At 44.9% G+C, this 14,192-nt stretch overlaps 1 protein-coding gene across 1 annotated transcript in view; it reads right to left on the bottom strand.

Annotated features, from left to right (window-relative positions):
* Positions 1-14,192, bottom strand: part of LOC119431753 (putative phospholipase B-like 2) — a 68,014-nt gene that overhangs the window by 42,525 nt on the left and 11,297 nt on the right. The window contains exons 6-8 of the mRNA XM_049658030.1: positions 9,114-9,274; positions 3,549-3,641; positions 3,415-3,486 (exon numbers count right to left, since the gene is read on the bottom strand). Of these exons, the coding sequence (XP_049513987.1) occupies positions 3,415-3,486; positions 3,549-3,641; positions 9,114-9,274 (326 nt within the window). The remainder of the gene's footprint in view (positions 1-3,414; positions 3,487-3,548; positions 3,642-9,113; positions 9,275-14,192) is intronic.

The following is a 14,192-nucleotide window of genomic DNA, read 5'->3' as shown; positions in this document are numbered from 1 at the left end:
TTCAAGTGGTATTTGCCAAAACCCTTTGCAAGGATCGATCCTAGAAAGAAGCATGTGCAGCCAGCAGTTTCATGGCTAATCCTGTCTATCTTGGGCATTGAAAAATGGATCAGTTGTGTTCGCCTGTTAATTATCCTATAGTCCGTACAGGGGCCACAGGCTACCATCTTCTTTCCGAGCTATTGTTATCGGGGATGCAAACGGGGACACTGACGGCCAAATAATGGTGGCATTCAGCATCTCTTGGAGTTCTTTGAGCCACGCCTTCCTTTTCCTCGTTAGACTTTATTGCTTCTTTCGTACCACACTTGTGTCATTTAAGTTGAATGGGACTTCAAACTTGGTTGTGGCTGGCGGGTATCCTCCTAAACAAACCGGTTGTGAATAAACTTCGTGAATATCGTCTCCATTCTTGTGTATTCACAGTAGTTTCAAGCTGTGTTCTGCATTCGCGCTATCCATGCCAGGGCACACCGACACTGTGTCATCATAGTAAATATTCAGTTTCATTAACTTCATGTCCGGGCGTGAGGGCAGGAAATCGTATTCACCGCTTTCAATAGCCAAAGCCAGTACTTCCGTAGTCTGTGACTGATATTTCTACTTAACACATACCCATTCACAGTGTTCACGTTCCTTCCCGTTATAGCCCCGTACAAGTATTCGTTTGCCGGGGAATATATCTGCTGTTGCTGCTTTGCTTTTCATAATGATGGACACTGAAGCACCGCTGTCCACAACAGCTCGCACAGGTTGTCTGTTCACTTCTAGCTGAACATACAGTAGGCTTGACGACATCAGCAAGACAGTCTCGGTAGTGAATAAAGGCGCAATTTTGATATCAGTGTTTTTTTTTTGCTCTCCGTTGCCAAACGTTTTATCACATGTCGTAGAAATGCGTCCTCAAACGGCCGAACCAAGTTTGGAATTTTCTTCCTTCATCCCCTGTGAAAGACGCTGGTAAGTGGCGTGAAAACTACAACTTGATATCTCAGGAGAATCTTGGTGATGTTTGCTGGCTCTCTCCACCCAGTAGTGCGGAAAAGCTTGTAACAGCTCTTACAAAGCTTCGAGCATTTCGGGACATCTAACCTGCACTACCTACCGCGGTTCCTTTGGTAGCCCATGAGTAATGAGCGTTAACACAGATTTTAACGGAAACTTCGGCTCAGCGATCTGAAGGAGGCTTTGTTATTCAAGGAAACACTCCAGTGGAGTACCACAGATGAAGTGGTAGTAGATAGCCTGGTCCAATGTTTGAACTGAATTTCTTTGAAAGGTTGTTAAAAGCTTGCTTTTCATTTAGACCATGGTTCGCATTTCCAATCCAACAGCCGAGACTCATGCCATTTTCTTGCTAGTCCAGCAAGAAATAGTCGCATGTTAAGTAGACGGTCTCTCTCCGACTTCGATTCGTTGTATGCTGCAGACTGCTCGTAGAAATCTATCCAACTTTCCGGACTATCAGAGGAGCCATCGAATCTCTGGCTGTAATCTTTCGAAACAACGACTCTCATGATGGTTCACTGCTGACATTAACGTTTCAATGAGCTTCTTTTGCTCCAACAATTCCTGCTGCTGCATCTCAAATGACTGTAGAATAGCCATGGAGAAAAGAAACAAAACAGGAGAGGCCCTCACGTCACGTTTTTGAAGCCGGAAGTGCAGCCATGTTGGTGTGCCATCTGCCTCTGTGCCTCCAATCAGGGGTCCTGCAGCTCGCCGGAGCAGATGGGCGCGAACATTGAACTTGCATTGTTACGAGCCGCTGGAAGTGTGTGCTGCTGACGCGCGTCAAAACAAAGCCTACGAACTTCTGTAGCAGTTTTAGTGAAGCAGACGCGCTCCTGTGTTTTTCCGTGGCACGTTGAAGAAGACGACGAATACTCGCGCCGTGATTGTTGCGTGTATTTGTTGCTGGCTGACACTCACAGACCCCACACAACTTTCAAGCTTACACACCACACTCCAAAGTCAGTTTTTCTCGCAAACAAAAAGTGGTGCGAGAAGGACACCGGCGGAAAAATCTTATCTCACTTTTCAGAGGCCGATAGCCGCAGCCAAAGCGTCAGGAGCGCGGTTGCTATGGCAACGTTGACATTTGGGGTACCCGTCCCAGTGCTCCTTTGCGAAAAACAGCGCGTGACTTCCGCCACACTCTCTCCAATACGTCCGTGCTAGCCAGGGCCTCTCCTGGGTTTCCTTCCTCCATGAGAATAGCTGACCGCACATCAAATGGAGAAGGCTTGATGCTAGGGCATGTCTGAAGCTGCGTCAACACAAGTTGACCGAATAATGGTGCCAGTAAATTTACTTTTGCTGACCCTTTGTCCAGAAGTTCCTTGGACCAAATGGAGGCTTTATCCATGACAATTCCGACGAGCTCACCTGTAGTTACGTGTTCAGGAACGTCGAGGGCATATTCGTCTGGGACCTGGCATGTCTTGAAAACCAAGCGACTACCACAGCCTTCAGCAAAAAATGTCACCAACATCACGGTCTCTATTGTCGGGTGCGCCAAATAATGTAGTGCTACTGTCGATAATAACACAGAACAAATACGAAGCACGTCGCCATTCGTCACTTCCTTTCCCCCTGTCGCTCCCTCCTGTGTTCCCTCTTCGTCCGGTAGCTTCACTATAGAAAAGTTGTTGTATTGGAGCCCACTGGCTTAAAACAAAGAAGAAAGTCACATGCTGTCAATTTCTTGCAGTCCCAGCTGATTCACCTGCTGCGAAGACTACAGAGACTGCGGCAATAATTTTGTAATTATATCATCTTTGGGCATCTGAATAGCTGAGGTATGGTAGGTGTGTATGCTAGGTGTTCTTTAGCCAATCCGACGCGGAGTAACCGATAAGTCCTGTCGAAGACAGGAGACCCACCCCAGTTAACTATGCGGTTCCGTGATTGGAAACGTGCTTCTTGTTCGTGTCCACGCACAGCGCTCTACATTCATGTAATACAGCCTTTTGTCCACCGCTGTGCCGCGTTTCGTAAGGAACTCGCAGAATACTAAGGGCATTCGCTGCTGTGGAAATGCCGGTTGCTCAATCCATAGTTGATTGAGGGCGCTGTTGCGGCAGGACACATAAATCGACGCACAATGAATCTGTATGGTTTTCGGCGGTCCGCCACTGGTCGCCGCCATTTTCTTCGCTGTACCACCGTAAGCTGCCGTAAGCGACGAACACTCCCTACACCAGGTGGTTTACACCCAAGATTTAGGGTTTTGTTATTGTTCTTTTTTTTTTCTTAACAGCGATATGGTAACTTGGGGGCAGGTGTAAAAACAACCTCGTCCCTTTAGAGAACTGTATATTGTGGCACAATACTTTTTATGCAATCAAATTGCAAACGTAGAATGTTTTTCAAAAGTATGTCCTGTTTCATTTTAAAAGACCGCGTACTCACGGAACATTGTAGCTGGGCCAGTACTTCTGTTTTTGGAGTATCTCACTGACGTCCTTTTGCCGCATGATTCCGCTGGAATGAAAAACGAGGTGTGGTTGCGAGTTGAAGAAGAGGTAACATGGGTGCGTACTTACGGCATTTGTTCGATGATCCACAGCGTGTCTTTCACGATGGCGGTTCCAGGCTTGAACAATTTGTAATCGACTATGACATACTGGTTGTTGTACCTGCGAGACCAATATACCCGCTACGCTTTTGTTGAACATTGGCAAGCCGCGCTGGACAATTGCTTAGAAACGCAAAGGCGAGAATATTGAAGTTATCCGAACCACCAATAGACCCTTCATCAAATGATTCAGTCCCTGCACTGAATGAGAAACTTGAAATATACCAACGTTGCTCAGTTATTGTGCCTTGCTCGCCGCAGAGGCATAGTGGTAGCAGCGTTTCACTGCACAGCACAAGGTAGGTGGTGCACATTACTAAACCATTGGTGCACATCACGTGCACAATTAGGATATATATATATATATATATATATATATATATATATATATGTTCGCGTTGATAAACCGCATGCGGCCAGAATTATTCCGGAGTGTCTAACTATAACTTTTTTGTTGCTTAGCTATTGGGGCTTTTTGTCCCTATATCCCCTTCCCTCAGTGCGGGGTAGCAAACCTGGCGTGCCTCTGGCTATTTTCATCGATTCTGTTTCTCTTTCTGTAGGAATTCAAATCACTCATTCATTCACTCTCGTCGCATTAGACACAGTCAGGAGCTGTAGTCATTACGGAGAGTCCGTACAGAACTTCAGTCTGAGGCGATCGCAGATGAAAAAAAAAAAACAAGCAGTCAAAGCAGCAGCGTTCGACGAACAGCATTGTAATGTTTCTGGATGAATGCAATCTAATGCTCTTGAATCAAGCTAAAGACTTTTGGATGGACCCCACAAGTGAATGAATCGCTCTGGCTCTAAACTATTGCGAGTGCGTTCTTTCTCGTGTATTGATCACAAAAAATCGTATTTGAAAGCTTACAAGGATTTCGTGAGGGAGAAAAAAGTGGGACATTCCTGGTCCACTATTCACCGAGAACATCACTATACCCTTTCTACCAGCATTATCTTTCGTGGCCCTAGTACCAAAAACATTCTCTGAAAACCTGCATCTTTGGAAGTATCAAGGGCTATGAATTTCTCACATAACATGCTCCAATGATGCGTCAAGCTAATAAATCGACATTCTAATAATGGTCGTTGCGCTAAGGACAAATAAAAATGACTAATGCAGACAGCGAGTGCTGCGCAGTGGAAGTCGTCAAAAACTTGCGGTAGCTGGAACGTGGTACCCCGTTTGTTGAATGGCTGATAGGTTCAGATTTGCAACATATCGTATACTGTAACTCTTACTGTTCAATGGGAGATAAGCTGACCAAATTCCTTCTTTTATACGTTTTACTTATACACTCCTTGAGCACACTCCCGTGCATTGTACAATTAACACATGCTCTGCTGAGTCATGTGAGGAACTGCTCCAAGAATAGCCAGCCGGCTATTCCGCGAATGCGCTGAGTAAAGATTGACAAGAATTAGTGGGGCGCTGCGTCCTCAGAGTGCAGAGCGCGGCCTATCAAAAAGAGGATGACGAGTATTACTGATTGTTGACTGTTGTTTACCATGCTCAAAAATTTCACGACCAATAGCTTTACATTACATCATTCATGTCTCTTGAGGATGAGGTAGCTACAACCAAAATTTAATCGCTCGATCTCGTGCAACAAAGCTGATCGTCCCGTCAGCTCCGTCAACAAGGAGGAGTCTTATTGGTGTGCTTTGGCAGCAAAGAGATGGTAAACCAGGTGTTTGTGTGAGTGTGTGTGCAGAACAGCGTAGTTTGAAGCAACAGTAATATCAAGGCGCCTGCCGTTGTTGAACATTGGTTTTACGGCTAACCGTATATTAGCAGGAAAAAACAAAATATATACATGGTGTCCCAGCTATCATGCAGCCCTGATTTTAAAAAAAGAGGAACGGCGTTACGTGAAGCAAACCTAGTGCGTATTGCTTCCAGTACAGTGGAGTAGCCGCCAGTAATTTTTTAGTTACTAAGATTTAATTAGGTAATTGTAATTAATTATCTAACTTGAGTAGTACTGTCCTAATTATCAAAGTGTCAATGAGAAAGTTGTAGAGCAACATGAAAAACTACCGATACAGCTCTCTGTTGCTCAATACGTGCTTCATAAATGCGTTTTTCCGAGTGTGAAAAAAGCCCGCGAATACACGCAGTATTGCTGCGCGACTGGCCGCTCGAGACACTTTGCCTGCATTTGCGGGCTTCATTCACGCTCGGAAAAACACTGTTATGAAGCACGTATTGAGCAACAGAGAGCTGTATCGGTAGTTTTTCATGTTGCTCTTCAACTTTCTCATTGACACTTTGATAATTAGAACAGTACTTCTCGAGTTAAATATTTAAAACAGTTACCTAATTAAATCTCCGTAACGAAAAAATTACTGGCGGCAACTCTACTGTACGGGAAACAATCCGCACTACTTTTGCTTCGCGTAACGCCGTTCCTTATTTTTTAAATCGTGCTGCATGATAGCTGGGACACCCTGTATATATGAACGAGAAGAAACGGAACCAAGGTGCCCGATTTTTATTAATCATATCATAAGAAGCCACCAAACAATGACACCAAGAACAACATACGGGAAATTGCTTGTACTTACTATGTCAATTAAAGAAATGATAAATTAATGGAAATCAAAACGGATGAACTATACATTTATATAACTGAACGAGAAGAGAGGAAACCGACGGGCCTGATTTTGATTAGTTTATATCAACGAAAGTGTAATATCTAGGCACGTGCCGTTGTTGGACATGTTGTTGGCTTCTTATATGATTTTATATATATTTATATATAGAGAGAAAGATCAGCGATAACATTGCTAATACATAAAATGTTTGTATTATTTTTTAAACAATTCATTTCAAGGTTCAGGCCGTAACTTGAAAATTATTGCCGATGAGCAATGAAGTCTTGTCTGCTTAGCAGAAACCCTATAGAGCTAACGCTAAATTGAACGCATGTGACCTAATATGTTATACGAAATATAGTTTACTAAAAGCGCGCCTTCTTGTTCTTCTTCTTCTTTCTGGGGTTTTACGTGCCAAAACCAGTTCTGATTATGAGGCACGCCGTAGTGGAGGGCTCCGGATTAATTTGGACCACCTGGGGTTCTTTAACGTGCAATACAACGCAAGCACACGGCCGTTTTCGCATTTCGCCTCCTCCGAAATGCGGCCGCCGGGGCCGGGATTCGTTCCCGCGACCTCGTGCTCAGCAGCGCAACGCCTTAGCTGACTGAGCCACCCCGGCGGGTCCTTCTTGTTCGAGACGATCTTAACGGAAACGCCAAGGCATTTTTTAACTGAATGTTTGAAGACAGATTTATCAAACAGGTGCTAGAGTTATCATTTCTGCTAAGGCGACGTGACTAGCGTGCTGATCAGCTCCAATTTCGCCAATAAAACTTGGGCCTCGAAGTGAATAATTAAAAAAATGATAATTCACACAAGTTCGATAAAACGAAAAATATCACTGAAATTTTTGATACTTCTGATGTGTGATGTAACATATCTGGAAAAAGTGGCGTCAGCCTAGGTTTAATATTTACTTTTAAACGAAAGTGTACAGCATTCAAAGAAACACTTCGTACGTTTTCCAATGCGCCAAAGCTGTTCGCCTGTGTTCAGTTCTGTTCTAGATAAGTTCATCGACATGTTAATGATCGCGACGTTCATGATCATCACAAGGAGGAGGAGGAAAAAAGAAGGAAAGGCAGGGAGGTTAACCAGAATGATCATCACAAAAGATGGAATATACGAAGTTAGGAAAAAGAAACGTAGTGCAGTCGCTATCGAGCCTGGTGCCTATGGCTTGCCGAATTGACACATGCTCCCAATTACACGTCAACGACGTCAAATGTCAAAGTGCTAACGCTGAAGGCTTCTATGGCTCGTTTATATGGCGGCCAGAAGACCTTGGGTTCTGGCGGCATCCTCGGCCTGCTGGACGGCCAGGAGTTGGTCTTCGGGGGTCGAGCTGAGCAGCATGGTCTCCCACGGCTTCCCATCCTTAATTTTTCGACCCCATCGGGGCACCTGAGGGTAGGCCCAGACAATGTAATACAGGTCCGCCCTTGCTTTGATAAAATTTACATCTGGCCGAATATTGTTCTGGTTGTCAGTGATTATATGTCACCGGGTTTGGATATGTATTTGCTTGAAGAAGGCGCTATGTCACCGCCTGCTGCTTATTAAGTGATGAGCGTGTGAGGAAAAACGGACCCTTCCCAATCTGTAATGGTTTGTTATCTCCCTGTAGCTAACCATCCGGTCCCCTCTCAGCCCCAGCCGCGGCGCCCCGGTGGCTCGGCTTGTGAGTCCTCGAGTCATAATGTCGGCCGCATCTGCGAGCTCATGTTTAGCAGCGCACGGCCACTGCCGCTAATCCACGCCGGCGGTAAACATCACGAAGCTTTCGACGAATTTCGCAAAGATGCAAGTACGCCTTCACCGCGGCAATGCTTATTAGGGGTGTGCGAGTGTTCGGAGCTTTCGAATGACCAATCGAACGATCATTATTCGTAAATATGAATATTTTACGAATACTTTTCGAATATTTCATAGACATAAAATTGGAGGAAAATTTGGAGGACGCTTAAGCTTCGCCTTTGAGAGTGGAACGTGATAGCATTCAAATATCCCTGAATGCGTGTCAAGCTTCCCGGCAACAGCGGCATTCTTTTTTCTCCACCTTCGCCTCTGAGCGCCGCTACCGTTTTAGGCTGCCGAAGAGGCGAGCGCCATGTGGATGGGGTTTTTGCAAGTAACCTAACCGAGCGCGCCGCTGTTGTTAAGGTAGAAAGAAGAGCTTGAAAAGGGATTTGTGTTTGAGTTTCCTCGTAACAGAATTATGTTTTCTCGTGCATTCAAATTACGATCCGACGCTATCATGCCTGTAGGTTGTTCTTAAGTCGTACTTTTTAATTTTTCTGGCGGATTTTACTTTGAGAAATCCATTTTTTTCGCTAAACTCTTACGCCACGTGGAGGGCCTGTGTGGTCGAGGTAGTTCGGGATGAATTTCTCCGCCATGGATGCCACGGACACCGATGCTTACGCGGAAGCCGGCACCGACGCCGACGCCAGACTTTCTGCAACACGGGGCCCATAACGCTGTCGCGTTAAAACTGCGGAAACTTGTCGCCCCGCGGGCATAGTGTAAACATAAAACATTAGCACTTGCCTAGTGAAGCCGGCCAGGTCGCCACACTTTACAGGCTATAAATCAACCATTCGCACTCTCTGTTTAGAGCAATGTGCATGCGAAGAAGGTACTTGTTTGCTCTTAATGCTCCGTTTGTGCTTTTAATAAATAACACTTCATAACGTACAATGTAATTACAGAAACTTGCTAACATATGGAATACGGAATACTACGATGTCAGGGTCGTTTCATATTATTTGTGATAACGGCCGTTGATTATTCGAAAACTATTTGACGTTCGATTCGAGTCGCTTCGGGCGCTATTCGATTCGCATTCGATTCGGCCTCAAAAATCACCCTTCGCCCCACCCCAAATGCTTATACAGGCTCGTGGCTGACCTTTGCCGCCACACTCACGTTCCGCTGTTCTTCTTCCCGAATAGGTCGACCCATTCACGTCCGGACGTAGCAAGCCTCGTCGCCACTAAGGCACGCATCCAGGTGAGCGGCGCCGCCTCTGGGTCGAGCAGCTGCCACAGGTCTGGGTTGCCGCTCTCCACCCATGTCTCCGTGACGGCCTGCCAGGGTTTGGATATTTGACAGTTCTAAGCAGAGCGTCACTTAAGGTCATCCCTCTCACATGTCACGCGCTCAGGCACAGCAAAAAGTACGCCGATATTGTACTTTTTAGTAAGCGCGTCTCCCACAAAGTGAGCGACGCACAGTCAGCTTTACTGCAAGACGAAAAAGAAGCCAAGTAGACATACATCACACTCTGCTCAACAGACTCGGTAGCGGAGAGAAGGCATCGTTCAGCTTTCCACTGCGGGTTTTATTTTTAACAGCGGAGCTGTTTAAGCCAGCCGTAATTTGTAGTGCGTTGCAAAAAACTACTAAGAAAGAAAAAAAAACCTCTCTTGGCGAGGCGGGCTTCGAACCCCCGTATCCCCGGTCCCAAAGCGAGCTTCGTAATCAGTAGGCTACACAGCCACTTTTTTTTTTTTGTTTATTACATGGGAGCACTATCTTCAGCAACACAAGAAACAAGGCGCTACAGGTACATATTCAAAAGTCAGGCAAGCATGTGCATGCGTCCAATAAAGGCATCCAGTACGACGCTGTTTCTAGAGCAGCGTACACACTACGAACGTAGGCAGCAGATTCCCGAAAAAATGACCGAATGCTTCGCGGCGGTTCAGCGTGCCTGTCACACATTCCACTGGGCCAAAGACTATGTAGACCAAGTACTATGAACATGTCATATGGTGGGTCACAGGGATCTTTAAAAGGTAAGAAACGAATTGTGTATGGTGTGATGTCTAAATATTTTTGAAGTGTTCTTTGGAGAATGTCCCAGAAGAACACGGCATCCCTACAATCGACAAAACAGTGATCAATCGTTTCAGCATTTCGACACAAATGGCAGTTTGTAGACCACGGCACGAAACAGCCCCTTTTCTCTAACCAGGTTTTGACAGGAAGGGTTGCCGAATGTAAGTTAAAGAAAAAAGTTTTGATCCCTGGAGGAATGATCATTCGACGGACACGCTTAAGCACATCTAAATAGCAACTTTCCAAATAAGGCGCATGATAATGGGGAACAGGAAACAATATGTCTATCAGTGCAGCAGAAATTTCTTTACGGGATGCAGTGAAAATATAATCCAAGCCAAAGCGAGCTTTAAGAAAGTGAAAGCCTTCAACAACGTCTTTCAAGAAGCCCCAAGGAGCTGGTGGTGCATCTCTGACAGATGACGACACAACTATTTCTGGAAGGTAATTCATTAATCGAAGTTGTAACATCTCTCTTAGAAAAGGACTGTTTACACCACGAAAGAAGAATAACAGGGAGACAAGTTGCCTAACAAAAAGGTGAACTAGGCCAACACCACTACTCTCAAGAGGAAGAAAAAAGTTATCACGCCGCATGGCCTCAACACGTGATCTACATACATAGGTAGCAAACACACGATGGAAATCTTGCAACCTAAGTCGCGAGCAGTGTAATACCTGCAGGACATACATAAGTCGAGCTGCTAGAAACAGATTGCAAGCTTCAGCTCGGCTAAATAAGGACAACTGCCGCCCCTGCCAGTTGTTAACCTTACGTTGTACTTCTGCAACTTCCGCTGACCAGTGAGGATTACTGTTGCGATATTGAGAGAGGGGTACACCTAAGTACCTAAAGTCTTGCCTCCACTGAATGCCTGCGAAGTGAGTTGGCATTGTACACCATTGACCGAACCAAAATCCGGAACTCTTTTCAATGTTCACAGTTGCACCAGAAGCTGAGCAAAACTGCTGCGTTATGGCAAGGGCAGTCTCCACACTTTTCTTGTCAGCGCAGAAGAAGGCTATGTCATCTGCATAGGCAAGTACCCGGACCTCATTGGATAACAATCTGAACCCGTGAACGGTATGATCCTTCAAATTCGTGCACAGAGCGGTTCGAAGTACACAGCGAATAATAGAGGTGACAAGGGACAACCTTGCCTTACCGATGCACTGAGGTAGATAGATTCAGATAGACAACCATTAACTATTGGCCTTGTTGTGCCATTAGCATAACACATAGAGATGCCTTTAAAACGAAGAGATCCAATGTTTATGTGCGCTAAAACACTAAACAAGAAGTAGTGATTAAGCTTATCAAATGCTTTTGCCAAATCAACCTGAACTATTGCAACCTGACCCACACTTTCTGTCACACACTCTAGCACAGACCGTGCAACGTGGATATTTGTCTGAATTGATCTTCCTCTAATGCCACATGTTTGATAGTCTCCCACCAATGATCGAATTACTTCTTGAAGGCGACTAGCTATATCTTAGCAAATATTTTATAATCCACGTTGCAAAGTGATATGGGGCGATATCCCTCAACTTTCTGCAATTTTGTTACATCACTGCTTTTTGGGATAAGTACTGTGTGCCTTGATAGAGCATGGCAGGTAGGTATCCAATCCTGTAAGCTTCTTCATACACTTTAAGCAGAAAGGGAGCCAATATAGAGCAGAAACACTGATAAAATTCCGCACTCAAGCCATCAGGTCCAGGAGTTTTGCCTTTAGTTAGCGAAGCAATGGTTGCTTCCACTTCCTTGATACTTATGTCTCTATCAACGTCATCGCATTCTTCTTGACTGAGCTGTGGCAGCGACGAAATAAAATTTTTCGTTACAGCTTCACTCTTCATTACTTTATGAAACTGAAAGATATTCTCGTAATGATCCGTGAACGCTTTCATTATTGTATCCTGGTCATTAACAATCGCTGCGGTATACTCTATCTCGAGAACTTTCTTCGACAGAGCATGCCGACGCTCATCACCAAGCGAACGACTACAAGGCTGTTGCTCCAAATACCGACGAGTACGCGCTCGAACTAGTGCACCTCTGTATCTCTCAGTGTCCATTGTCTGCATTTGTGCCTTAACGTTGTAACACGCCTGCAGAACATGCATTTATGCGAACCATATGATTGCGTTCGAGCGTTGTCGTCTTCGTCCACATCTGGCGCGTTATACGCTCGTGCTCTGCGAGGTGTAGAGGTTTTGCGCGCTATAGACGCATTCACGGAGCGGGTCTCCTGGAACGCAGTGTCGGCATTGGAACGCGGTGTCGGTGTTGCAAGCTGCGCTATGCAACGCGCAGTGGCGGCCGCAAGTCCGAGGCGCGCGAAAAGAAATTATCATCATCATGAGTAATACGATGAAAATTTCGCGTGCACTTCCGGAAAATGCTGGGCTACGATCGCCCAGCTTCGCTGTTTCAAGCGTTGCACGGCCGAGTGCAAGGTTAAGCGTTTTTTTATGCACCCGGAGCATGGCGTTGGTCGCATGAGCACTTGATTTCCAGCTCAGTGGCTCCATCCTATTTTCTTTAGGATACACGTAGAGCCAGCTGTAAGCGCTAAGCTAAAGTTCCAAAATTTCTGTAACCTACTAACATTTAGAAGTCGAATAATTTGTATAGGATTCACCGGACTTTACGAATATTTTAAGGAATGGTAATGAATCCCCAGCCCTTTTCAGAGACACACGACATCAGTAGGTACATATCATAGATGCAGACCTTGAATATTCCTTTCTCCATTGTGCTTTCCGCGCAAGTGGTGGCAAAAAGTTGAACTTCCTTAACACTGCACTGAACACAATGGAGGCCACATAACAAGAAACTAAGCAATGTAATCAACGCACACATACGACATAACCCAAGGCACAAGTTAACATTAGTAAGCTATGAAGCTCTTTGCGCAACCCCGAATTACGAATACTTGTTTTGAAACATAGTGACAGCACTCCATTTAATAACACTTGGAACGAGTCCAACATATGCGACAGTGTCAGTATGTGCATAGAAACATTTTTAAAAATGTGGGGTTTTACGTGCCAAAACCACGATCTGATTAGGAGGCACACCGTAGTGGGGGACTTCGTAAATTTTAACCACCTGGGGTTCTTTAACGGGCACCTAAATCTAAGTACACGAGTGTTTTCGCATTTCACCCCCATAGAAATGCGGCCGCCGTGGCCGGGATTCGATCCCGCGACCTCGTGCTCAGCAGCCCAACACCATAGCCACTGAGCAACCACGGCGGGTAATTAAAAACAAAAGGAAACGTCACAGTGGGGACAGATAATTTCGTAAGAAAATACGGTTTGTATGATGAATTGTTACGAGAAATTATATTTCTCTTGATTTATTCCGTCAGTTTGAGGTTCTGAGGATGAGGCCTGTAGCATCACTACATGGGATTTGCATTAAAATAGGGATGTAGGAATAATTCAAGGTTAAAGTATGTCTACTGGCGTAAGTAGAAAAGTCGTTAACGGTTGCACATTATCGCAGCACTGCTTTTTTTTTTCAAGCGTAAGTAGTTTAGTTCCCACCTCACCTTATAGTGCATCGGCTCAGACGCACTGTAGAGCCAACAAGTACGCCCCAAAAAAGCGTTAGCAGAATTACAACGCGTGCTGTCAGAGAGAAAGTTACAGATCCTGTTAAGTGCCCATAGTACAATCAGGGCTTAGGTTCCTTTTATTACTAATAGTTGCTGATGGCTGTTCCTCAATTACGTTGCCAAAAATGGATTAAGCCTGATAAATAACAGTGTAATCGATACTTCAGTGTACATTATTCTTAAAGTACGAAACCGCGTTTGATTATAAGAACTTATCAAGACGAGGGAGAATTTCCTGGTTTCTATTGCGCTGTATTGAAAATAGCTCGTGGTTAGGTTATTTTGTGCGTACAATATAGTTTCGCGAAGAAAAACCAGCTTGCTTGTTTTCCGTATTTTATGATTATGTGATTTTTAAGAAAATGCTGTGATCTGTATGTGGATGCACTGTGTAACAATATCGAAACGATGCCATAGATACCAAACTATGATTTTCATCTTCATTTCTTGATAAAGATTGAATCGTAACTGAAACTGTTAAATTTCTCGAAACCGGAAGCCACTGGCGGATAGCGAAGCGACATTCAGTACAAGT

This window comes from Dermacentor silvarum, chromosome 10 (genome assembly GCF_013339745.2).
Source record: "Dermacentor silvarum isolate Dsil-2018 chromosome 10, BIME_Dsil_1.4, whole genome shotgun sequence".
Taxonomy (NCBI): Eukaryota; Metazoa; Arthropoda; class Arachnida; order Ixodida; family Ixodidae; genus Dermacentor; species Dermacentor silvarum.
Note: the sequence above shows the minus strand (reverse complement) of the source record. Positions and strands in the feature narration are given on the sequence as shown.